Source organism: Desmodus rotundus, chromosome 6, assembly GCF_022682495.2.
Source record: "Desmodus rotundus isolate HL8 chromosome 6, HLdesRot8A.1, whole genome shotgun sequence".
NCBI lineage: Eukaryota > Metazoa > Chordata > Mammalia > Chiroptera > Phyllostomidae > Desmodus > Desmodus rotundus.
The window spans coordinates 57,626,541-57,653,881 of NC_071392.1; the positions used below are offsets into that span (position 1 = coordinate 57,626,541).

Consider the following 27,341-nt stretch of genomic DNA (forward strand, 5'->3'; position numbering starts at 1 on the left):
AATTACAATATAAGGAGATTTTGGGATACACACATAAAAGGACAGAACTAGGAGCAGGCAGGGATATTTTAGAGGTCAGAAAACTTTTTCTGTGAACTGCCAGACAGTAAATATTTTAGGCTTTGTGAGTCAAGAGTCAAAACCAAGTAAGTGTTCACATCAAAGGCTATCCTTTCTAACAGTTTTATATTTAAAAAGATAATCATTCTTAACTCAGAGCCATACCAAAGTAAGCCTGGACTCATAGCGTGCCACTCTTTGTAGCCTATGGGATATATTTTGACCACCTTGTTGGGAGAAAAACCACACACAGTTAATTGAAAATTAAGTAAGTTACAATTATGCAAAAGCATGTTTTAGAAAAGTGAGAACAAACAAAAAAAATACTGTCCACATCCTTGTCCAGCAGCAGAAAACTGTCTCTAACAGAAAAGATAGAAAAGTGTTTCAGGGCCGTAGCAGAAGTCTTGCAGTGCAACTTCTAAAAAAATGTCCAAATTCCTAAATTCTGCAAAATGTATACTCAGAAAAGGTTAAGAAACACATCAACACTTTTCTATGGTGATCACCAAGGTCAACATGAAGATTCCCGAGAGGGACTGGTGATTTCATCAAAGCTACACATATGTTGGCATGTGACTTTTTTGCAGCCAGTCTTTCCTCCCTTCATTAGTGAGTCCTGAGTTAAAGGTATCAGCATTGCGGATCTGTCCCCTCATTGACACATACTCAAAGAAAATAGGGTTTCAGTACAACCCTCCTAATAGATGCACATGGGCCCTCTTCTCTCATTTGAATCACTATTGCCCCTTGCTGTGACTTCTAAGATTGCAAATTCTTTCACTGCCTTAGCCAAGGTAAACTGATTGGACATAGGCCCAGGAAGATGAGTCTATAGCAATTTATGGAGGATGTATTCTTTATCTACTTTTTGCTTCTTTGCACTCTATAAAAATCTCCTTTTTATAACCTCAAACACAAAATAGTTTAGTTTTAAACTTTAAGGTAATATTAAAAGAGCAACATAATGTGATTATGAGCTTAGGCCCTGGAGCCTGGGTTTATTATATTCAGTCCCGCCACTTCTTAGCCATGATACCTTAGCAAGTTACATAATTACTCCATGCTTATTTGTAAAACTTGTATAAATGTAGAATCTACCTCAAAGTGCTATTTGAAGGACTAAATGAGGATACATGTAAAGCCTTTGGCTTCTCAAGTGAGGGTTCTTCCAGACAGATAAACCATGACACTAAATTTTCAAGTGGAATATGTTTCCTTCTTGGAAGTACTAGAAGGTCTGAACACTTGCTTTGTGTATGATGTGGTTGTATGGAGCTGAAGCTTCTTGCAGAACAGAATCTCTTGATTCTGCTGTATGCTCCATCCATTCAGTTGGCTGAGCTGTGTCAGTTATGTGATTGAATTCGCTTGGGATTCACAAGGTGGGATCAACTCCATTAACACCCGTGAGTGACAATACCACTAGTTTGGATGAGTTATTAACCTGGTTGACTGAATTAATTACAAGAGGTAAGTTTGCTGGGTTTTTTGCCAAGAAACTAAATAAAAAACACAGCAGCTGATGACATAACAACTGTATCATTGTGTTTGGTTTTCTGACATTAAGCACATATAAAGACAGACAAGAGCCCATCTTTGAAATAGGAGTCAGTTCACATGGAGCTGTGAACTGACATGAGGGACATATTCCTTGGCTTTCCTTAAAGTTTCAGAGGACCCCAAGGAGTTGAGTAATATACCAGACTTTGTGCAAAAAATTGTGAAATATATTTAAATTTAAAAGGACTCTGTTCCTACATACATCTCTGTTGTTATTTTCCTGTTAGTTCTAGGAATTAAACTGCTAAATTAAAGTTATCTAATGTCCTTCCTAATTATTTTTTAATCAGTTCTTTGAATATGTAATTAAAAAAAATAATCTTCTTGTCCATGTATGGACATTCTGGAAAATATTTGCATTTTGAGATCCCACAAAGATCTTACCTGTTGTTTTTTTACAGTTTCTCTCCTTTTTGAGCCAAGAGATAACATAACACTTGCTATTTCTATCAACCACTAAGGGCAGAAGAAGGAGAAGGCCTGACCTTTGTGTCTGGCCAGTAAGGGTTATTGTAATAAAGCCAGGATCATGTGAGGTAGGGGGTGGGGAGACACCAGTCTGAATGGAAGCTGTGTCCTGGTCTGGGCCCCCGTAGCTCTCCAATGATCAAGAACAATTACTTTTGCAATTGCTGTCAGCCTCCCATCCACACAGCCACTCTATACACAGTGTTACTAGGACCTGAGGATTTTGTAAAATAGGAACACCATTCTCTATTCAGTTCATTATAAGTCTGACTGACAATATTATTAGATATGTCTATAATAATAATCAGGGCATGCGTTCAGTGGCTATGTTTATTTCCAAAATTTATTGTCCTTCTTCTTCCTTCTATTCCTCTTAAGTGTTTCATTTTTTCCTGTCTCAGTGTTCCTGACTCTTACCTACTTCCATTGTCTCTTGTCCTTTCCTCTTTCTAGAGCACTCTGGCTTGTCTGATTTTTCCTCAAAATAATCTGGAACAATCACAAAATCCCATAGCTCCTTGGCTCTGCCACCCAGACTACTACTAGCTTCTATACTAAAGGAATTCACCTTCTCGACCCACCAATTCCTTAATCCCATCTTGGAAAGACACCATCTAAGAGTTCATTTCAAAAACGAAATCTGAAAAACAAACTTGGCAGCCCTCTGACAAAACCCATTCAAACAAGGAGCAGTAATTTTGCACAAGACCACTGAGCTTTCATGGGACCTTAGAAATGCTGCACTTCTCTCAAAGAGGCCTATCTCTTTTCTGGACTAAAGTTAGGCTCTGTTAATTTTCTTCTGTGTCCCTTTCTGATGTCACCTTTCCATTAACATAATTCAGGTGGTTACATACTCAGACCCTAACCCTATATATTGGTCTTTGTGAGACCAATATAGTCATGAAGTGCTTGGCTCTTTGGGGTTTAAAAAAAGTAATTACCTCTGTTCCCTCTCTCATGAATGACTGGGAATGTAGTAAACTGACACAAAAATAGATTGCCTCCTCTTTGGGATTTTTTTTTCTATAGTAGTTTATTTTAAAGTCATGCTTTTTTGGAACATGTTGCCATAACAATGAGTGAACCTGAATGTCTTGACTATCTTGTCCATAGGTGAATGTCCCATACTCCATAATTCCCAGCCAGTAAGCCAGCTTCCTTCCTTGAGGCCTGAACATCATCACTACCCAACAATCGATGAGCCTCTTCCACCAAGTAAGCTTTAGTTTTTAAACTCTGTCTTAACTCTTAGTCTTAACTCTTTCTATCAAGTCTAAATAGGACAGTATGAACTCATATGTAAACATCCAAACTCTTCCTCAACTCAATACTTACACTGTTATCAAAAACCAGTATAGCACCTACTATACAGATTGTTCGGATTTTTTTAACTAATGGTTTCAGCATGTGATCTTGAAAAGATAACCTGGCATTTTCAGTGCTCCTCGACTTCTGAAAGGGAGAACATTTCTTTATAAGACTGGCTGGTCCTTGAAAACTGTACATATCCTTTAAGTTTAAATATAAAATTTACTATTTTATATTTAAAAGGTTTCAGTTCAAGACTGGATAATCTTATTGTTCTATTTGGACCTGTTATGTCACAAGCATCCCCATATAATAAAACACTTCAATCCACCAAGACCCAGGAACTTGCATTTTCCTTGCTATAATTTGTGGCAATAGGTGACAGCCTCAAGTTTCTTCTGTAGTCCTTAGGGTTTCATCTTAGGATATCATCTTTATCATTTTCTCCTGGTAACTATAATGTGTAAGTAATAATGATCCAAATAGCCATTTGAAGTTGGGAAAATCATTTACTCTTTCAGAGACTCAGTTTTCTTATTTGTTAAATAAAACTTCAATATCCTCATTTACTAAAATGCTAGATTTGGACTAAATAGTTCTAGATATCATTCTATTCTTAATCTCATAATATGCCATTATAATAAATTTATAAGAAGGAACTGACACCCCGCTTAGCATTACATATGTTCATGACTTCTGTAACATCCCTGTTTTGGTTTAGACTTGTTTTTCATGCAAAGATAACCTTTAAGATTTGATAAATTCCATAACTGCAAGGTTTTTTCAGGATGCTAAGAATCAATATTTCTTTATATTCTTTAGCCTGTGCTTGCATTAAGTGGTAACGGTTTTCAAAAGGAAAAATGCTAATCTTTAACTCATCTATTCTTTCTAATGTGATATTATTTTTACTTATGCCTATTTTCTCCTAGTCAGTTGTAGTTTTCAGTGAAAAATCAACAAATATGTTTAATATGTACACATTTAAAATAACACTATATTTTGGTGGGGGAGGACAAGTCAAACATTAAATTCTTTAACTTTTGACATCTGATTTCTTTATTTATACATTGATTTATGGGTATTCCACAAATAAATAGTAAATTTTAATGCTACTATAGATGCTTCCTAATTAACACTATCTGAAAAATATCTATAACATGTTTTCTCCAGGAAAAGAACACTTTCCCCACAACAAATAAATCAATGCATGTGTGCATGAATTGACTTCCAATCTATGCAAGAGTAATAACTACTTATACACACAGATATTATGAAAAATTGAATATATAAGTCTAATTTAAATAATTACATTAGAAAAAGCTTTAAATAATGAAAACAAAATTCTCCAGATAGATTTTGATTTTCTGTCCATGTGACAATGAAAAATATTAGAAAAGTTTGTAGTGAAGCCTAACAACTAAATTTACTCAGATAATCTCAAATAGTACATGGATGATTTCATTACTGGTAGTTATTCATTCAACAACTCTTTATGGAATTATTACTTTTTGTGAGGTACAAAACAAAGGTCCCTGCCCTCATGGAATTTACAATTGAGTCTGGCAGAGACTGAATATCTCCAAATATTAGATAGAGATCATCTAAAGTTGCATGCATAGTATTTTAGAACTGTGGTTAAAAATGGTTAGAACTACAATCTTTCAGCTGTCATTTGAGTAGCCAAGAAGATTGAAAGGATGGAAATTTTTAAAGAAAGAAATAAAATGAACATTAGATGTTCTCTTTTGAAATTACTTGAATTTGACATAGGTTGTATGTGAGGAGCTATAATTACTGTTTCAAATGGCCCAGCAGAGTCCTGGCTGGTGTGGGTCAGTGGGTTGAGTGCTGGCCTGTGAACTAAAAGGTCTCCAGTTCAATTTCTAGTCAGGGCACATGCTTGGGTTGTGGGCCAGGTCCCAAGTTTGGGATGTGTGAGAGGTTCTCCCTCTCTTCTTCCCTTCCTCTCTCTCTAAAATAAATTAATTAATTAAATCTTTAAAAAAATAATAAAAGTGGCCCAGTAGAGAATATGAAACTAGTATGCTCTTTTCTGGAATTCCAATTCCAGATCAATGCCTCAGAAGTCATGGCAGGTTCTGGGGCAGGGTTGACCTTCGTCAAATAACCAATAGTGAATTGGTTATAGTGAATAGTGAATCTACCTGGAGGTGGTATCTGTTTCACATGGATAAACAGTTTGTCCTTTATTTTTCTTTTTGCCTTTCTATTACATGCTAGACTGGGAAGCTCGCATTGACAGCCATGGGCGGGTCTTTTATGTGGATCATGTGAACCGCACAACCACCTGGCAGCGTCCAACAGCAGCAGCCACCCATGACGGGATACGGAGATCAGGGTCCATTCAGCAGATGGAGCAACTCAACAAGCGGTTGGTGATCAGCATGCAGAAAGTCCCTAGAAACCAGAGTGAAAGGAGAATGATAGCTAAAGAAAAATCCCATGTTTTACTTTTCTGCTTATTATATGAGGAGGGCAGAGATTAATTTTGTATCTTAAGAAATCCATTCATAGTAGATACTTAAAAAGCTGTATTTGTAACTTGGTGGCAGGAGATGAGATAGCCTGAGTGCCATTCAAATGCAAGGAATCCTCTAAACTTCTTGATGGCCCACGCTTGAAAACAGGTGTTCTTAATCAAGAGGCTTAGCATGGAGCCTCCCTATGTGACCCCACCCTAGATATTCACTGAGGGTGTCAGTTTTACATGTAACCTTCAGAAACTATATGCCAAATTATCCATGGAGGCACATCTTTTTCTTCCAGATTGATCCATATCTGTTCTAAGATTCTCAAAAAGTTCTGGAATTTCAACAGTTGTAAAAATTCCAAGGATAATTTTCATAAAACTCTAAACACTTCCCTGAGAGAAACCATCTCTTATATCACTGTATTCATATCTACTCTGGTCTCATAATTGCTATATATTCAGAAATACTACTTCTTTTTTTCACTTTTTATAACCCAACTTTAATTTCAAAATCATTGTAGATTCACATTCAGTTGTTAAAAACAATAGAGAGAGCCTGTAGAAATACTACTTCCTAAAAAGATTTCATCTTAGAAAATGTAGTTTAAAGACATTTTAGAGTTATTTTGTTTAAAAACTAGACCCTTACTAATGAACTTTTAAATATATCATTTTTGTTTATGACCTACAATCAAAATTAACCTATTATGAGCATCATGTCAGACATTTTTCTTCTTTAAGGCCAAGACGGTGGATTTGGGATAATTTTAGTAACCAGGAATACAAAATGCAGGCTCAACTTCAATTATATCCACATGTCATCTTGTTAATATGAAATAAACAAAAGGTTGTGAAGGATTAATAACAATAAAGAACTGGGATCGGGGGACAACCCTACTGATATCAAATGTTGTTTGAAAATTAATCGTATTGGCCAGAAAAAAAGTGGACAATTTAGTCCTATTAAAAATACACAGAGATAAAAAATTAAACCCTCATTACCGTTCTACCCAGAGAAGCATGCTGTAAGTGAAAATCTTCAGGGTTATTCTATTGCTTGAGCATTTGGAAGACATTTGCTTTCCATTGCTCCCCATCAGTAGTTAGTGTTTAAGTAATTAATGAGAATAATGAAAGAATTTTCATTGGCAACATATTTCTTTATAATCATTTCCACAAAAAGAGAGGGTATTACATGGGGGAACTTTTGATAGCCCGGTTTTATTAGATATGAATGCATCAGAAGTCCATGAAAGAGTCCATTCATGGTGATTGCAACAAAACTCTTGTAACTAAAAAGTAGAGGACACAGCAAGCTCATTTTACATAGAGACCTTGTTGAGAACCCATAGACAGACATATCCTTTAAGTGTGTCTTGCCAGAACAGATAAGCTAAAGTTATTTAGCAGGCTAAAAAATAGGGACAGAATTTTTTAACTGGATTGTTGAAGGACCTGAATGGACACTCTCCAAGGAGGACATACAGAGGGCCCAGAAAAATATGAAAGGATGCTCAGCATCACTAGCCATCAGAAAGATGCAAATTAAAACCATGATGTGATACCACTTCACACTGATCAGAATGGCCATCATAAACAAATCAAAGAACACGTGCTGGCAAAGTTGTGGGGAAAAGGGAACCCTGGTGCACTGTTGGTGGAAAAGCAAACTGGTGAAACCACTGCAGAAAACAGTATGGAATTTCCTCAAGAAGCTAAAAATGTAGTTGCCTTTTGATCCAGCAATCCACTGCTGGGATTATACCCTAGGAATCCTGAAACATTAATTCAAAACAACCTATGCCCCTCAATGTTCATAGCAGCACAATTTACAATAGCCAAGTGCTAGAAGCGACCGAAGTGCCTATCAGTAAGTGAGTGGATCAAAAAAATGTGGTACATTTACACAATGGAATACTATGCAGCAGAAAGAAAGAAGGAGCAGTAGCGTGGATGGAACTGAAGAGAATATGCTACATGAAATAAGCCAGGCGGTGAAAGACAAATACCATATGATCTCGTCTATAATTGCAAAGTAATCAACAAAACAAAGAAATGAGCAAAATAGAACCAGAGTAATGCAAATAAGGAACAAATAGACAGTGAACGAAGGGGAGATGGGAGGGGCATAAGGTGTAAAGAAGGGGAAGGGTCGAGTGAAGGAACATATATAAAGGACTCATGGACAAAGTTAAAGGGGGGTAGGATTGAGGGTGGGAGGTGGGTTTGGGTGTGGTGGGGGAGAGTGGTGTTAGGAAAATGGGGACAACTGTACTTGAACAACAATAGAAAAAAAGAAATGGGGAGAGCATCATCAGACTATATCTACAAGAGGTGTGGTTTGAGTATTAAAACAAAACAATAAACAGAAGTAAGCACCTTGACCTATGGTGTTCAGGTGTTATGATATAAAAATTAGGCCAAATTAATTCTGAACCAGGCCTATAGAGAAATTTTGCAGGCTTTGGTATGTAAAGTTCTGTGCTCTCAAGTGGAGATGACCAAGGAGAGAGGCAGCCAGACTTTGCTAAGCAGGAAGTTATATTTGCTGCCTCCACCTTTAATACTTACCATAGCCTGCTGCTTTCAAGCATTTAAAGTTTTTCAGTGATTTTGTGTGATAAAGGCAGCCACAGAAAGTATACTGCCAGTCTTTTATCATTTGCAAATGTGATCACACAGAAGGGTCACTATTTTTTTTAAATAACAGTCAGTTTACAGGAAAAATTTACAATGATCACTGTCTCACAGCAAAACAGATTTCTCAGTATTGTAAGGAGTTTCCCTTGACTCCTGCCAGGGTGACTGAAATCGAATGAATTTTTTCAAGAAGATGCACTTTGAGAAATATTGAATGCACAAAAGCAGTGTGTGGTCACCACATTCAAACTCAGCCATACCCCACACTTGCATACAGCATGTAAAGGCTTTGCCACATGCTCCAACCGCAAGAAAGTCCTTCATTGCCTGCCTTTTACCTGGTATATATCTCCTGCAAAGACCAAATCCAAATGTCACATTGTCCCTGAAAACTTTCCAAAACTCTTCACACAGAGCCTGTGGCCACCTCCTCTACAACCAATGATTGATAGTTCCTGCCTCTGTAACAGTCCTTACCTTTCACATTATTCTTCTGTATAACTCCTTCCAGTGCCTGATATAGCACCAGAGTTAAAACAGAGCGCTGTATAAGACCATTTCCTAAGTAAATTCCTACACTTCCATAGTATCTTGAATTAACTAATTCTACCTTCATATTGAGCAATCAGAAGATACAAATACATATTATTTTAAATAATTAAAGTTGGATTGTTTAGTTATTGGCATAAAATTATTGTGCTGTTGAGAAATGGAAGTTTTATTGCTTTTTAAAAAGAAATTAAACAGCTTTCTTTCTCAATCACCATTTATTCTCCCTATACCCTTAGTTACCTTCACCCACTGCCCTTCCCCCACCCCTGCAATCACCAAAGTTATCCCTGTCCATGACTTCTCTCTCTCTCTCTCTCTCTTTTTTAATTTTGTGCCTATCCTTCCACCTCACACCCACTTCCAGAACTGTCAGCCTATGAGTCTGTCTCTATTTTACATGTTACTTTGGGTTGTTTATTAGATTCCACATATGACACATATGAATGAAATTGTATGATACTTCCCTTTCACAGACTGGCCTTTTTCTTTTTTTTTTCTTTTTCCCTTTAATTCTTTTTTTAAAAATATATTTATTGAATAGGCTATTACAGTTGTCCCATTCCCCCCCTCAACTCCACTCCATCCTACCCACCACCTCCCTCCCACATTCCCCCCCTATAGTTCATGTCCATGGGTCATACTAATAAGTTCTTTGGCTTCTACATTTCCTACACTATTCTTACCCTCCCCCTGTCCATTTTCCACCTATCATCTATGCTACTTATTCTCTGTACCTTTCCCCCCCTCTCCCCCTCCCACTCCCCTATTGACAACCCTCCATGTGATCTCCATCTCTATGGTTCTGTTCCTGTTCTAGTTGTTTGCCTAGTTTGCTCTTGTTTTTGTTTTAGGTGTGGTCGTTAATAACTGTGAATTTGTTGTCATTTTTACTGTTCCTATTTTTACCTTCTTTTTCTTAGGTAAGTCCCTTTAACATTTCATATAATAAGGGCTTGGTGATGATGAACTCCTTTAACTTGACCTTATCTGAGAAGCACTTTATCTGCCCTTCCATTCTAAATGATAGCTTTGCTGGATACAGTAATCTTGGATGTGGGTCCTTGCGTTTAATCTTGGGTAATGTAATTATGATGTGCCTTGGTGTGTTCCTCCTTGGGTCCAGCTTCTTTGGGACTCTCTGAGCTTCCTGGACTTCCTGGAAGTCTATTTCCTTTGCCAGATGAGGGAAGTTCTCCTTAATTATTTGTTCAAATAAGTTTTCAAGTTTTTGTTCTTCCTCTTCTCCTTCTGGCACCCCTATAATTCGGATGTTGGAACATTTCAAGATGTCCTGGAGGTTCCTCAGCCTTTCCTCATTTTTCCGAATTCTTGTTTCTTCATTTTTTTTTTTCTGGTTGGATGTTTCTTTCTTCCTTCTGGTCCACACCATTGATCTGAGTCCCAGTTTCCTGCGCATCACTATTGGTTCCCTGTACATTTTCCTTTGTTTCTCTTAGCATAGGCTTCCTTTTTTGATCTGGTTTTTGAACAGATTCAACCAATTCTGTGAGCGTCTTGATAACCAGTGTTTTGAACTGTGCATCCGATAGGTTGGCTATCTCTTCCTCGCTTAGTTGTATTTCTTCTGGAGTTTTGAAGTGTTCTGTCATTTGGGCCATTTTTTTGTGTGTGTCTTGGCAGGTCTGTTACTTTAAGGGGCGGAGCCTTAGGTGTTCCCGGGGCGGGGTAACGCTGGTTGTTGTGCTGTGACACTGTACGTGGGGGAGGGGCTGAAAGGGAGCACTGGCCCCCGCTTCACTCTCCTCAGGATTCCAATCTTCCACTCCACCACCCACAATCAAACTGGGCCCCTCTGGTGCTGGTTCCTGAGTGGGTGGGCTTGTGCACACTCTAGGCCCCTGTGGGTCTCTCCAACGACCTCTCCTGTGAGGCTGGGAGTCTCTCCTGCTGCCGCCCCAACCCCCACGGGTATTTTCAATCAGAGGTTTGAGGCTTTATTTCCCCCGCGCATGAGCCCTGGGTTGTATGGTCTGCTTCGCTCCCTGCCATTTGTCCGGTTTATCTGTGCGCGAATGTGGGGCAGCAGAGTGCTACCTGCCGCTCTGCCTGCCGCGTTCTCCGCCAGTCTGAGTCCAGCCCTCTCGGTTTATCTGTGCACGAATGTGTGGCCGCAGGGTCTGCTAGTGTTTGGACTGCCTGCCCCATTCGTCCCAGCCAGTCTGGGTTCCACCACAGCAACTCGAGTCCTCTCTGCCCAGGTGCCCGTCTCCACCCCTCCTACCGGTCTGGATGAATGTTTATTTTTTATTTCCTTGGTGTCTGACTTCCTTGCCGTTCGATTTTCTGTCAGTTCTGGTTGTGCGAGGAAGCGCAGTGTGTCTACCTACGCCGCCATCTTGGTTCTCTCTGACTGGCCTTTTTCAATGAGCATAATATTCTTCAGATCCACTCATGTAGTTGCAATGGAAAAAAATTTCTTCTTTTTTATTACGTAATAGTATTCTATTGTGTAAAGTTTCCATAGTGATTATATAGACTCACCCACTGAGGGACACTTGGGGTGTTTCCAAATCTTGGCTATTGTAAACAACACTGCAGTGAATGTAGTGGTGCATATATTCTTTGAAATTTGTATTATGGATTTCTTTGTATAAATACTCAGAAGTGGAATTGTTGGTTCGTGAGGCAGTTCTGTTTTTTTCATAAATTTATTTACCTTTTTTGTTGTTGTTGTTCAAGTACAGTTGTCTACATTTAATTTTTTGAGGTAACTCCATACTGCTTTCCAGAGTCACTACACCAATCAGCATTCCCACCAACAGTGCAGGAAGGTTCCTCTTTCTCCACATTCTCACCAACACTTGTTGTTTGTTGATTTATTTATGATAGCCATTCTGATGAGTATGAGGTGATGTATCCTTGTGGTTTTAATTTCCATTTATGTGATAATTAGTGACATAAAGCATATTTTCATATATCTGATGGCATCTGTGTGTCCTCTTTTTTTTTACTGTTATTCAATTACAGTTGTATGCCTTTTCTCCCCATCCCTCCACCCCACCCCAGCTGAACCCACCTCCCTCCAGCACCTCCAACCACCCCCCCGATTTTGTCCATGTGTCCTTTATAATAGTTCCTACAATCCACTCTTCCACTGTCCCCACCCCACTCCCCCCTGGCCAATGCTAGAATGTTCCCAACCTCAATGTCTCTGGTTGTATTTTGTTTGCTTTTTTCTTCTATTGATTATGTTCCAGTTAAGGGTGAGATCGTATGGTATTTGTCCCTAACCTCCTGGCTTATTTCACTTAGCACAATGCTCTCCAGTTCCATCCATGCTGTTGCAAAGGGTATAAGCTCCTTCTTTCTCTGGTGTGTAGAATTCCATTGTGTAAATCTACCATCGGTTTTGGAGCCACTCGTTTGCTGATGGGCACTTAGGTTGCTTCCAGTACTTGGCTATTGTAAATTGAGCTGCTGTGAACATTGGGGTGCGTAGGTTCTTTTGGAGTGGTGTTTCTAGATTCTTAGGGTATAATCCCAGCAGTGGAATTTTCTGAGGAAATTCCATACTGTTTTCCACACTGGCCTCACCAGCCCACATTCCCACCAACAGTGCACTAGGGTTCCCTTTTCTCTGCAACCTCTCCAACATTTGTTTGTGGATTTGTTTATGTTGGCCACTCTAACTGGTGTGAGATGGTACCACATTGTGGTTTTAATTTGCATCTCTCTGATGGCTAGTGATGCTGAGCATCTTTTCATATGTCTCTGGGCCCTCTGTATGTCTTCCTTGGAGAAGTGTCTGTTCAAGTCCTTTGCCCATTTTTTAATAGGGTTGATAGTCTTCCTGGAGTGGAGTCATGTGAGTTCTCTATATATTTTGGAGATCAGGCCTTTGCCTGAGGTATCATTGGCAAATATGTTTTCCCATACTGTTGGTTCTCTATGTAATTTGGTGCTGTTTTCTTTAGCCATGCAAAAGCTCTTTATTTTGATGAGGTCCCATTTGCTTATTCTTTCCTTTATGTCCCTTGCTTTAGGGTACATATCTGTGAGGATGTTGCTGCATGGAATGTCTGAGATTTTCCTGCCAATGTTTTCCTCGAGGACTTTTATGGTGCTACAACTTATATTTAAGTCTTTTATCCATCTTGAGTTTATTTTTGTGTATGGCGTAAGTTGGTGATCGAGTTTCATTTTTTTGCACGTAGCTGTCCAGATCTCCAAACACCATCTGTTGAAGAGGCTGTTTTTCCTCCATTCCATGCTCGTGCCTCCTTTGGCAAATATTAATTGACCGTAAAGACTTGAGTTTATTTCTGGGCACTCTGTTCTATTCCATTGTTCTATGTGCCTTTGATGCCAGTACCAGGCTGTGTTGATTACAGTGGACTTGTAATACAGTTTGATATCAGGTATTGTGATCCCTCCTGCTTTGTTCTTCTTTCTCAAATTTGCTGCAGCTATTCAGGGTCATTTATGGTTCCATATAAATTTCTAAAATGTTCATTCTATATGTGCGAAATATGTCATGGGTACTCTAATAGGGATTGCATTGAATCTATAAATTGCTTGGGGTAGTAAGGCCATTTTGATGATGTTAATTCTTCCAGTCCTTGAGCATGGTACATGCTTCCATTTGTTTGTGTCTTCCTTAATTTCTTTCTCCAGTGTTGTGTAGTTTTCTGAGTACAGGCATTTACCTCCTTGGTTAGGTTTATTCCCAGGTACTTTATTTTTCTTGTTGCTATATCAAATGGGATTTTTTTCCTGATTTCTGTCTCTGCAGTTTTGTTGTTGGTGTACAGGAATGCCTTTGACTTGTGAGTATTGACTTTGTATCCAGCTGTTTTGCCAAATTCATTTATTAGGTCGAGTAGTTTTTTGGTGGACTCTGTAGGATTTTCCATGTACACTATCATGTCGTCTGCAAACAGTGACAGTTTCATTTCCTCCTTTCCAATTTGGATGCCTTTTATTGCTTTTTCTTCTTTGATTGCTGTGGCTAGGACTTCCAATACTATGTTGAATAGGAGTAGGGAGAGAGGGCATCCTTGTCTTGTTCCTGATCTTAGTGGAAGCGCTCTAAGTTTTTTTCCATTGAGTATGATGTTGGCTGTAGGTCTCTCATATATGGCCTTTATTATGTTGAGGAATGCTCCCTCTATTCCCACTTTGCTGAGTGTTTTTATCAGAAATGGGTGCTGTATCTTATCAAATGCTTTTCCACATCTGTTGATATGATCAAGTGCGTTTTTCTTTCCTTTTGTTTATGTGGTGTATTATGCATAATTATTTGAGAATATTGTGCCATCCTTGCATCACTGGGATGAATCCCACTTGGTCATGGTATATGATCGTTTTAATGTATTGCTGGATGCGGTTTGCCAATATTTTGTTGAGAATTTTAGCATCTATGTTCATCAGCGATATTGGCCTGAAGTTTTCTTTCTTCATTGTGTCTTTATCTGGTTTTGGGATTAGGATGATGCTGGCTTCATAAAAACAGTTTGGGAGTCTTCCATCAGTTTGGATTTTTTCAAATAATCTGTGAAGGATAGGAGTTAGCTCTTCCTGAAAGGCTTTGTAGAAATCTACTGTGGAACCATCTGGTCCAGGGCTTTTGTGTGTTGGGAATTTTTTGATGACTGCTTCAATTTCGTCGGCTGTTATTGGTCTGTTCAGGTTTTCTGCTTCTTCATTAAGTTTTTTTTTAATTTATTTTTTATTGTTATTCAATTACAGTTGTATGCCTTTAGTTTTGGAAGATTATATTTTTCTAGAAATGTGTCCATTTCACCTAGGTTTTCAAATTTCTTGCCATACAGTTCTTCATAGTAATTTCTTACAATCCTTTGTATTTCTGTGGTATCAGTTGTAATCTCTCCTCTTTCATTTCTAATTGTGTTTATTTGGATCCTCTCTCTTTTTTTCTTGAGGAGCCTACTTAAATGCTTGTCGATTATGTTTATCTTTTCAAAGAAGCAGCTCCTGGATTCATTGATCCTGAGAATTGTGCTTTTAGTCTCTATGTCATTTAACTCTGCTCTGATCTTGGTTATTTCCTTCCTTCTGCTTGCTCTGGGCTGTCTTTGTTGTTGTTCTTCCAGTTCTTGCAGTTGTAGGGTTTGGTTGTTTGTTTGAAATGTTTCTATCTTTTTAAGGTAGGCCTGTATTGCTATGAACTTCCCTCTCAGGACTGCCTTTGCTGTGTCCCATAGGTTTTTGGTTGTTGTGAGTTCATTTTCTTTGTTCCCAGAAAGTTTTTGATTTCTTCCCTAACCTCATTCATGACCCATTCATTGTTTAATAGCATGCTATTCAGTCTCCATGATTTTGAATGTTTGGGGTTTTTTCCTTTGGGGTTGGTTTCTAGTTTCATTCCCTTGTGGTCAGAGAAAATGCTTGATATGATTTCAATTTTCTTGAATTTGTTGAGGCGTGCTTTGTGTCCTATCATGTGGTCTAACTTTGAAAAAGTTCTATGGACACTTGAAAAGAATGTGTATTTTGGTTCTTTGAGATGAAAAGCTCTATATATATCAGTTAAGTCCATTTCCTCTAGGGTATTGTTAAGTGACACAATATCCTTGTGGAATTTTATTTGGAAGACCTGTCCATTTTTGATAGTGGGGTGTTAAAGTCCTCTACTATAATTGTGTTGCTGTCAATATCTTTCTTGAAGTCCTCCAAGATTTTCTTTATGTATTTCGGTGCTCCTATGTTGGGTGCATATATATTTACAATGTTTATGTCTTCTTGGTGGATTCTTCCTTTGAATATTATGAAGTGGCCTTCGGGGTCTCTCTTTATGGCCCTTCTTTTGAAGTTTCTATTGTCTGATATGATTATTGCTACCCCTGCTTTTTTTTCCCATCCTTTTGCTTGGAATATTTGTTTCCAGCCCTTCTTTTTCAGTCTGTATAGGTCTTTTGTCCTGAGGTGGGTCTCTTGTAGGCAGCATATGTGTGGATCACGCTTTCTTATCCATTCAGATATTCTATGTCTTTTGATTGGAGCATTTAATCCATTTACGTTTAAGGTTATTATCGATAGGTAGTTATTCCTTGCCATTTTTTCCTACCTGTGTTCCTCTGTCTTTCTCTTTTCCTTCCTTCCCTTATAGCATCCCCTTTAGCATCTCTTGCAGAGCTGGATTGTTGGAGGTGTATTCTTTTAGACTTCTTTTGTCTGGGAAACTCCTTATTTGGCCTTCTATCTTGATTGAGAGCCGTTCTGGGTAAAGTAGTCCCGGTTGCAGGCCTCTGGTTCTCATTACTTGGAATATTTTTTGCCCTTCTCTTTTGGCTTGGAGAGTTTCCATTGAGAAGTCAGTTGCTAACTTTATTGGGGATCCCTTGTATGGTACTTCCTTTTTTTCCCTTGCTGCCTTTAAGATTCTTTCTGTGTCTTGGAATTTTTCCATTTCAATGATGATGTGTCTTGTTGTGGGCCTCTGCGTTCCTCTTGCTTGGGACTCTCTGTGATTCCTGGATTTATGTGACTTTTTCTCTCATCAAATTAGGGAAATTTTCCATCATTACTTTTTCAGCCAGGTTTTCTATCCCTTGCTCTTCCTCTTCCCCTTCTGGTATCCCTATTGTACGGATATTATTGTGTTTCATGTTGTCCTGCATTTCCCTTAACCCCTCTTCATTCTTTCTGAGCCTCTTTTCCTTTTCTTGCTCTTTCTCGGTGTTTTTTTCTACCTTGTCCTCCAGTTTGCCGATCAGGTCTCCTGCTTCATCGAGACTGCTTTTGATTCCTTCTACAGTGTTCTTCAGTTCAGAAATTGTATTCTTCATTTCCTCTTGGCCCTTGTTTATAGTTTCTATTTCCTTTTTCATGTTGATATAGTTTGTAGTGAGTTCATTTTAGTTTCTCTGTAGTTTTTGGTAATTGTGTGTGAGCTCATTAATCTTCTTTATAACCAATTCCTTGAACTCAATATCTGATAGTTGACTTGCCTCTCTTTCCTTTAGCATTGTTTCTGAGACTTCCCCCTTTCCTTTCATTTGGGGATTGTTTTTTTGTCGTGCCATTGTTTGTGAGACTCTTCCTTTTAGCCTCTGCTTCTTAAGTCACTCTGTTCTGACCCCCTGAGTTTTTGGCGTAAACTTCTGTGGTAGAATACCTGTGAGACTTTGTGTACAGTCTCCTTGAAATCCTGATCTTACTGATCTTGGGCTGTGGTTTCTGTTGGCTCTGTGTATGTCATTGGTTTTTGGTTCTTGTTGGTTCTCTCTTTGGTGGGTCTTACCCCCCAGCTGATTATCTGAGGGTCAGTCTGTCCCCCACCTCTTGTCTTCTGTTGTGCACGTGTGGGCCGGTTGTGTTGGACCTGGTTCTTCCCTGTTTACAAGGTTTTAAGGCTTTTCTCTTGCTCTTGTTCAGTTGTTTGTTCTCACTATTTAGTTGTATCTCTAGGTAGGTCCTGGGTTGAGTTAGTGTGACTTCCACTCCCTCTTTCACCTTCTTCTGTTGTTATCTGTTGGTGATTCTTTTGTTGGTGGGTTTCCTCTTCCAGGAGGAATCCTGGTGTTTCCAGCTTCTACCCACTCTTTTATGGTAGGCCTTCTCTGCGCTATGGGTGTACGTGCAGAGCCTTCCTTGATTTGCACTCTCCCTGGTTCCTGTGGGCTCAATTCGCTCCAAGATGAGGTGCAGACACTCCAAATTCACTGGGCTCCCTTCCTTGGGTGGTGCCTGTAGTGTGAGCTCCCTCCTAGATGAGGTGTGAGCACTCCCCAGTGGATGGCCACCCTCCCCCGGGTGATGCCTGTAGTCTCAGCTCCCTCAGAGATGAGGTGCGAGCACTCCCTGGTGAATAGGCACACTCCTGATTGCTTGGCACCCTGCCCTGGGTGGTGCCTGTAGTCTCAGCTTCCTCCGAGATGAGGTGCGCACTGTCCCCCGACAGGTGGTGGGGTGGAGAGGGGACTGCAGCTGTTGCTGCAGGGGAATTCCCCAAAGTGCCCCAGCGGGTCTTTTTCTTTTTGGGAAAAATCCTCCTGCTCAATCCTGTGGCTCCCTCCGTACTAGGAAGGGCCTTTCCTCTCACACAGTCCATCTCTCCAGCTAGGCTGGGGGCTGTCAGGGTCAGGATCGCAAGCAGCGCTACTTTCACCTCTCCTTGGCCAGCGCCTGCAGTCTACCTGGGTTTTTCACTTCATCCTTATTCCCCTCCCTGAGACTTTAGGCAACCAGGTCTCTCACAGTGTTGCTCAGGCCTTGTTTGGCAGGGGAGGGGGCTGTTAATCTGGCTCTCTCCCAGGAGTCCTGAGGCAGGTCCCGCATGGGCGGGCCTGGTGCTGCAGCCTCCCTGGTCCCCGCGTTGGTCCCAGGGACCTTTTTGTCCTGAAGCAATCTACTTACCTTCTGTGTTCTCAGTGTCCTCTGTACTTTTTGGTCTCCTATCTTCATAAACGCTGTGCTGCTTTTGGCTGTTCGCTTTGTTTCTCAGTAGAGTGGGTAGGTGTTTCACCCAAGTGCAAGGGGAAGTTAACTCTGCTCCCACCTATCTTGCTGCCATCTTCCCCCTGCATAAGAATATTATTAACATATTTTCTAAGAGTTGTCTGTACTTTATTGTTGAATTTGGTGCAGTCAAGAAATGACCAAATAAAATAAATAAACCTCAGATGTTTTCTTTTTACTATACGCACTTCCGAAAATTACTAAGCATATTTAACACAATTTTCTCTGCTATTCCTCAATTGAATCAGTGAAACATGTAAAAACTCAAAACATATCTGTAATATTACACAAGATGATAAATTTTCCTTCAATAGCTTAATCTGTTCCAAAGTATTTCTGTCCAAAATTTGTAGGTGCAACAGGATGAACATCGGTGGTTAAAACTGTGATCTCTGGAGACTCCTGAATGACAGATTTGGCACCATGAGGAGTGGAGAACAGACTGAGAAGAATGATAACGCTGGGTTGAACCCCGTGTTCTCTAAGAACCTTTATGGCTTCAATGACAGTATTTCCAGTGCTGAGAATTGGATACATCAGAAGGACTTTTCTCTTATAAATGTCTGGAGGGAACTTGGCATAATATACTTTGGCTCTTTGTGTATCCTCATCACTCTGAATCAGGATCTTTCCAATACGTATGATTGACAGCAATCTCGTAAACCTTGTTCCATTGCCTCACCACTTCTCATTATGCTGACCCCACAATTTCCCTTCTCGAATTTCACTCCTTCATACTTGTACCCTGTTGGAGTGGTCACCACGCTTTCATTATATGGCAGCTGATTCAATCCCTCTTCCACAACAAGTCTGATCAAATGATCCGCAGAAAACATGAAGTCCCCTCTACTGACTGTCTTGTCTAGGATGATGGTCTGCAGCTCCCGGATCTAGTCATTCACGGGTAGCAGTTTAAGCTGAGGCCCAATCTGCCAAGAGAATTGGCTGTTGCTTAGGAGGCCATCACAGGCCGGTGCATCACAGTCGCCACTGCCACTGTCGCTCTCTGAGTTGAGGCTGGCATCGGCACAGTATTTGCATCTTTCTTAATTTCTTTCTTCAGTGTACTATAGTTTTCTGAGTACAGGTCTTTTAGTTCCTTGGTTAAATTTATTCCAAAACACTTTTATTTTGTGTGTGTGTGTGTGTGTGTGCTATGGTAAAGGGGGTTCTCTCCTAGTTTCTCTTTCTGATAATTTATTGCTGGTGTACAAAAAATGCCCTCAATTTCTGAATATTGACTTTGTATTTTGCTATTTTGCCTAATTCACTTATTAGGTCCTGTAGATTTTTGGTAGAATCTATACAATATTCTAAGAACACTATCATGTCATCAATGAATAATGACAGATTTACTTCCTCCTTTTGAATTTGGATGCCTTTTATTTATTTTTCTTGTCTGATCACTGTGGCTAGAAGTTCCAGCACTATGTTGAATAAGAGTGGTGAAATGGACATTCTTATCTTGTTCCTTATCTTAAGGGGAAAGCTTTAATTTTTCCTCATTGCATATGATGGTGGCTGTAGGTTTCTCATATATAGCCTTTATTATATTGAGGTATGCTCCCTCTTTTCCAACTTTACTGAGTGTTTGTATTATAAATGGGTGCTGGATTTTATCAAATGATTTTTCAGCGTCTATTGAAGTAATCATTGATTTCTGTCCTACATTTTGTTGATGTAGTATATTATGTTTATTTATTTGTGGATATTGCACTATCCTCATTCCTGGGATGAATCCTGCTTGATCATTGTGTATGATATTTTTAATGTATTGCTCAATCAGGTTTGCCAATATTTTGTTGAATATTTTAGCATCCATTTTCATCAGAGATATTGGCCTGTAGTATTCTTTCTTTATTGTGTCTGTACCTGGTTTTGGAATTAGAATAATACTGACTTTTTAAAAGGAGTTTCAGAGTCTTCTCTCTTCTAGAATTTTTTTTTTTTGGAATAGTTTGAGAAGGATAGGAGTTAGTTCTTTAAATGTTTGGTAAAATTCACATGTGTAGCCATTTGGTTTGTAGCTTTTGTGGGACACAGTTTTTTGATTACTGCTTCAATTTCACTAGCTTTTCCAGTCTCGTCAGATTCTCCTTCTTATTTATTTAGTAATGGAAGATTGTATGTTTCTAAAATTTGTCCATTTCACCCAGGTTGTCCAATTTCTGGGCATAGAGTTGTTCATAGTAATTTCTTACAATCCTTGTATTCCTGTGGTATCAGTTGTAACTTCTCTTATGTTTCTGATTTTATATTTGGGTCCTCTTTTTTTTTTTTCTTAATAAGTCTGGTTAAAGGATTTTCAATTCTGTTTATCTTTTTAAAGAACCAGCTCCTGGATTCATTGATCCTTTGAATTGTTTTTGTAGTATGTAATTTAATTCTGCTCTAATCATGATCTTTTCCTTTCTTCTACTCACTCTGTGGTTTGTGTGTTGGTGTTCCTGTAGTTCTTGTAGATATAGTGTTAGGTTATTTATTTGAGATTATTTATCCTCTTTAGGTAGGCTTGTATTTCTATGAACTTACCTCTCAGGACTGCCTTTGCTGTGTCACCTCGGTTTTGGTTAATTGTGCGTTAATTTTCCCTGGTTTCCATGTACTTTTTGATTTCTTTCTTGATCCCATTGTTAACCCATTCACTATTTAATTACCTGTTGTTAAGTCTCCATGTATCTGAATGTTTTTTAGTTTTTTTCTTTGAGGTTGGTTTCTAGTTTCAAGTAATTGTGATGAGGAGATGCTTGATATGATTTAAATTTTCTTTAATTTGTTGGGGCTTGCTTGTTTCCTACCATGTGGCCTATCTTTGAAAATGTTCCATGCAATTTGAAAACAGTGTTCATCTTGCTTTCTTGAGATCAATGATTCTGTGTATTGAATTAAGTTCACTCGACTTAAGTGTCATTCAGTGCCACAATACCTTTGTTGGGGTTTTTTATTTTTTATTTTTCAAGATTTTATTCATTTATTTTTAGACAGAAGGGAAGGGAAGGAGAAAAAGAAGGAGAGGAACATCAATGTGTGAATGCCTCTCACATGCCCTCTACTGGAAACCTGGTCCACAACCCAGGCATGTGTCCTGACCAGGAATCTAACTGGTGACCCTTTGGTTCACAAGCAGGTGCTCAATCCACTGAGCCACACCAGCCAGGGCCCCTTGATGATTCTTTGTTTGGAAGATCTACCATTAATGACAATGGGGTGTTAAAATCCCCTGTGATGATTATGTTGCTGTTGATATTTTTCTTGAGGTCCTTCAAGATTTTCCTTCTATATTTAGTTGCTTCTATGATAGGTGCATATATGTTTACAAGGTTTACACCCTCTTGTTTCACTACTACCTTAACTATTATGTAGTGTCGTTCTGTGTCTCTTTTTATATCCTTTGTTTTGAAGTCTATTTTGTCTTATATAAACATTGATACCCCAGCTTTTTTTAATGCCCATATGCTTGGAATATTTTTTCCATCCCTTCATTTTCAGCCTGTTAATATATTTTGTTGTGATGTGAGCCTCTTATAGATGGTATATATGCAGATCATGTTTTTTTTAATCAATTCAGCTACTATGTCTTTTGATTGAAGCATTTAATCCATTTACATTTAAGGTCATTTTGAGAGCTACTTATTCACTGGCATTTTTTCATTTGTACCTGGTTCTTCTCTCTCTTTTTTCATCTTTTTTGGATATATTTATTGATTATGCTATTACAGTTGTCCCATTTCCGTCCCTTCACTCAACTCCATCCTGCCCACCACCTCCCTCCCACATTCCCCCCCTATAGTTCATGTCCATGGATCATACTTATAAGTTCTTTGGCTTCTACATTTCGTACACTATTCTTACCCTCCCCCTGTCTATTTTCCACCTATCATTTATGCTATTTATACTCTGTACCTTTCCCCCCTCTCTCCCCCTCCCAATCCCCTATTGATAACCCTCCATGTGATCTCCATTTCTGTGGTTCTGTTTCTGTTCTAGTTGTTTGCTTAGTTTTCTTTTGTTTTGGTTTTAGGTGTGGTTGTTAACAACTGAGTTCGCTGTCATTTTTACTGTTCATATTTTTTATCTTCTTTTTCTTAGATAAGTCCCTTTAACATTTCATATAATTAGGGCTTGGTGATGATGAACTCCTTTAACTTGACCTTATCTGAGAAGCACTTTATCTGCCCTTCCATTCTAAATGATAGCTTTGCTGGATAGAACAATCTTGGATGTAGGTCCTTGCCTTTCATGACTTTGAATACTTCTTTCCAGCCCCTTCTTGCCTATAAGGTCTCTTTGGAGAAACCAGCTGACAGTCTTATGGGAAGTCCTTTGTAGGTAAATGTGTCCTTTCTGTCTCCCTGCTTCTAAGATTCTCTCCTTCTGTGTAATCTTGGGGAATGTAATTATGATGTGCCTTGGTGTGTTCCTCCTTGGGTCCAGCTTCTTTGGGACTCTCTGAGCTTCCTGGACTTCCTGGAAGTCTATTTCCTTTGCCAGATGAGGGAAGTTCTCCTTCATTATGTTTTCCAATAAGTTTTCAAGTTTTTGTTCTTCCTCTTCTCCTTCTGGCACCCCTATAATTCGGATGTTGGAACATTTCAAGATGTCCTGGAGGTTCCTCAGCCTTTCCTCATTTTTCCGAATTCTTGTTTCTTCATTTTTTTTTTCTGGTTGGATGTTTCTTTCTTCCTTATGGTCCACACCATTCATTTGAGTCCCAGTTTCCTTCACATCACTATTGGTTCCCTGTACATTTTCCTTTGTTTCTCTTAGCATGGGCTTCCTTTTTTGATCTGGTTTTTGAACAGATTCAACCAATTCTGTGAGCATCTTGATAACCAGTGTTTTGAACTGTGCATCCGATAGGTTGGCTATCTCTTCCTTGCTTAGTTGTATTTCTTCTGGAGTTTTGAAGTGTTCTGTCATTTGGGCCATTTTTTTGTGTGTGTCTTGGCAGGTCTGTTACTTTAAGGGGCGGAGCCTTAGGTGTTCCCTGGGGCGGGGTAATGCTGGTTGCCATGCTGTGATGCTGTATGTGGGGGAGGGGCCGAGAGGAAGCAATGGCACCTGCTCCACTCTCTACTGGATTTCAGTCACTCCCTCGGCTACCCACAATCAAATTGGGCCCCTCTGGTACTGGTTCCCGAGTGAGTGGGCTTGTGCACACTCTAGGCCCCTGTGGGTCTCTCCAATGATCTCTCCTGTGAGGCTGGGAATCTCTCCTGCTGCTGCCCCAACCCCCACAGGCGTTTTCAATCAGAGGTTTGAGGCTTTATTTTCCCGCGCTGGAGCCCTGGGTTGTATGGTCTGCTTCGCTCCCTGCCGTTTGTCCGGTTTATCTGTGCATGAATGTGGGGTCGCAGGGTCTGCTAGTGGTCAGACTGCCTGCCCCTTTCGTCCCACACTCCGCCAGTCTCAGTCCCGCCAAGGCCGCGCGAGTCCTCTCCGCCCCGGTGCCCATCTCCGCCCCTCCTACCGGGTCTGGAAGTATGTTTCTTTTTTATCTACTTGCTGTCAGACTTCCTTGCCGTTCGATTTTCTGTCAGTTCTGATTGTGCGAGGAGGCGCACTGTGTCTACCTACGCCGTCATCTTGTTAAGGCAGTCTCTGTACCATGTCTTGCAATGCTGGTTTGGTGGAGATGTAGTCTTTTAGGGTTTTCTTTTTTTGTATGGGAAGCTCCTTATTTTGCCTTCCATTTTAAATTACAGCCTTTTTAGGTAGAGTAGTCCTGGTGGCAGACCTTTTGCTTTTCATTATTTGTAATATTTCTTGTCATTTCCTTCTGGCTTGTAGTATGTCTGCTGAGTATCAGAACATACTCCGTTCTGTCCTATCAGAACTCCATTTTGTATTACTAGCTGTTTGTCCCTGGCTGCTTTTAAAATTCTCTCTTTGTCTTTAAATTTTGCCATTTTAATTATGATGTGCTTTGGAATGGACCTCTTTGGTTCATGTTGATTGAGACCCTCTGTGTCTCCTGACTTTGCTTGACTCTTTCCCTCACCAAGATAGGGAAGGTTATTACTTTTTCAAACAGGTTTTCTATCCCTTGTACATTTTCTTCTCCTTCTGGAATCCCTATGATACAGATATTATTAAATTTCATGTTGTTCTGCAGCTCCCTTAAACTATCTTCATTCTTTCTGTGCCTTTTTTCATTTTGTTGCTCTTTTGGAGTGTTTTTCTATCTTATCCTCCAACTCACTGATTTGATCCTCTGCTTCATCTAATCTGCTTTTAATTCTTTCTAGTGTAGTCTTCACTTTAACTGTTATATTCTTCATTCCCTCCTGGCTCTGATTGATAGTTTCTATGTCCTTTTCCATGTTGATGTAGTTCCTGATAAGTTCTTTGTAGCTCCCATAGGTTCCTTGTAGTTGTCTCTGTGCTCCTTGAGCATGGTCTTAATTATATTTTGAACTCTAAGTCTGAACCTGAATTTCATTTAGCCCTCTTTCTGGGGATTCCTTCTTTCTTCTTGATTGGGGGTTGTGTTTTGTTTCCTCACTTTAGGTGACTCTTTTGGGTTTTTTTCTGCATATTAGATTGATCTGCTTTGACACTCTGTATTCATGGACTGGTTTCTGTGGTAGGAAACCTGTGGGACTCCATGGGGTAATTTCCTTGAACTCCTGAGCTAGATGCTCTTGGGGTGCCCTTTATGCATTTTATCTGGGCTCTCCTATTGGTATTGGATTTTATTTGTTGTTGGATCATTCTTCACTGGCTGATAGTCACACCACCAACCACGTGTTATATCCTGTTGTACAGGTGCTGCCAGAACAACACAAAACAACCCAGAAAACAAAATGCACACTACCAAAGCTAACCCCAACCCACAATCACACTATCAACAACACGTGTGTGAATATTTAAAAAGTATTAAGAGATTATGAGTATTATAAAAAAAGTAAAAATGAATATGAGATGAATAACAATAAGAACAATAATTTTGAGAGGGTAGAGAAAGGAGAAATAATAAGAGCAGGGAGTAGAAACAAGGTGAAGAAAGAAGCAAGACACAATTTGCATCATAAATAAAAAATAGAGGGAAGAAAGCAAAACAAAGTAAGAAAAAGGAAGAGTATTACCTGGGGTTTAAAAAAATAGAAATATAAGAATTAAAAAGAAACAAAATAGAAGAAAAGAAACAAAACACAGCAATATCAATGACAAATGAACAAAGATTAATACAGGTGGAAGGGGATTAAGAAGGAAAAAAGAATGAGAAAAAAAGATGACATGTCTAAGGGGAGGAAGTCATTTTGAGAGAATAGAGGGTGAAGAAATAGTAAGAATTGGAATGAAAAGCAGGCAAAGACAAGGACACAGGAAATTTAAAACAAAAAAAAAAGAAAAGAAAGGGCAGGGGGAAGGCAAAATGGAGTAGGAGAGAGGAACAGTAAAATTTGAGATTTGATATACAAATATAGTGAACATCTAGGAGTAAAATCAAAGAAATAAAACAACCACCACCATTTCAACAACTATCAAGCAAAGATTAATAAAGGTGGAAAGAGAATAAGGATATTATAGGCAAGTGAAAAAGAATGCAACATGACTAATGGCAACAGAAATGGTTTTGAGAGTCTAAGGGTGGAGAAATAGTGAGTGCAAAATAGAACAAGTCATAGAATGGAAATAAATATTTTTTTTCAATTTTTATTGTTCTATTACAGTTGTTCCAGATTCCCCTTGTTGCTGTCCTCTGTCCTGCCTAACCCCTGTTCCCACAGTCAATCGCCACACTGTTGTCCATGCCCTGGGTCATTTTTACTTATTCTTTAACTGGACTCTTCCCCTTCCTTCTTTCCTCCCTTATCCCTCTCCCCACCCCACTCTGGTCCCTGTCAGAATGGTCCTTCCTTCCGTCCCTCTGGTTCTAGTTTGCTCATTTACTTGCTTTGGTCATTAGGTTCCTGTTATAGGTGAGATCACATGGCATTTGTCTTTCATGGCCTGGCTTATTTCACTTAGCATAATACTTTCCAGTCCATCCATGCTGTCATGAAGGCTAGGAGTTCTTTCCTTCTTTCTGCAGCATACTTTTCCCTTGTGTAAATGTATCACAGTTTTATTTTTATTGTTGTTCAATTATAGTTGTCCCCACTTTCTCCCCATTACTCTCCCCCTGCCCTACCCACCACCACCTCCCACATTCAATCCTTCCCCCACTGTTATCTTTGTCAATGGGTCATTCCTTGATGACCCTTCCCATCCTTTCCCAGTTATCTCCCTCCCCTCTTGTTACAAAACAGACCTGGGGGGATGGTGAATGATATACTATTACCGAATGGACCCACCCTTGTGCTTATGGGGTCCTACACCCCATACTAGGTTTGCCTTGCCCACCGCCAGGGAAAGACATCTCTCAATGCCAGAGATTGGTGAAAAGGAAAGGGATTATTTAAAGTTATACAAACTTAAGGGTAATAACTTAGTGTCTTCATTGAGATCCCTAAGTCCTTTAGAATATCCACAAATGCACAGTCCTTCCTTCCCCCTTTGCCCAGTCCGGGGTACCATATCTCAGAAAAAGAAATAGAAGTCCGTGGTTCTCTGTCCAAGCCATGTGGTCCCCAAAAGACACCAAATGGCTGCCACGTCTGGGTTTAAACCTCAGCACCAATCTTCCTCTGCCATACCATTTCTGACTCCTCCCACAATTGGCCACAGCTGCCAGCATTCCCATATTTTTCCAGCTTTACTGGGCTTCCATAGTGAGTCCAGGCAGGTGTGGCCCTGTGGTGTGGAGCCAATCATCTCCAAGCTCTTACACAGGCTCTGTAACCAGGGGGAGTTGCCTCCCAGTTAC

General features: G+C 39.6%; 1 protein-coding gene and 1 pseudogene across 1 annotated transcript in view; one reads left to right on the forward strand and one right to left on the reverse strand.

Annotated features, from left to right (window-relative positions):
- The window catches only part of HECW1 (HECT, C2 and WW domain containing E3 ubiquitin protein ligase 1), an 803,434-nt gene that overhangs the window by 492,305 nt on the left and 283,788 nt on the right, over positions 1-27,341 (forward strand). Inside the window, exons 10-11 of the mRNA XM_045193075.2 lie at positions 3,208-3,309; positions 5,647-5,797. Of these exons, the coding sequence (XP_045049010.1) occupies positions 3,208-3,309; positions 5,647-5,797 (253 nt within the window). The remainder of the gene's footprint in view (positions 1-3,207; positions 3,310-5,646; positions 5,798-27,341) is intronic.
- LOC112302128 (uracil phosphoribosyltransferase homolog pseudogene) lies at positions 18,845-19,409 on the reverse strand (annotated as a pseudogene).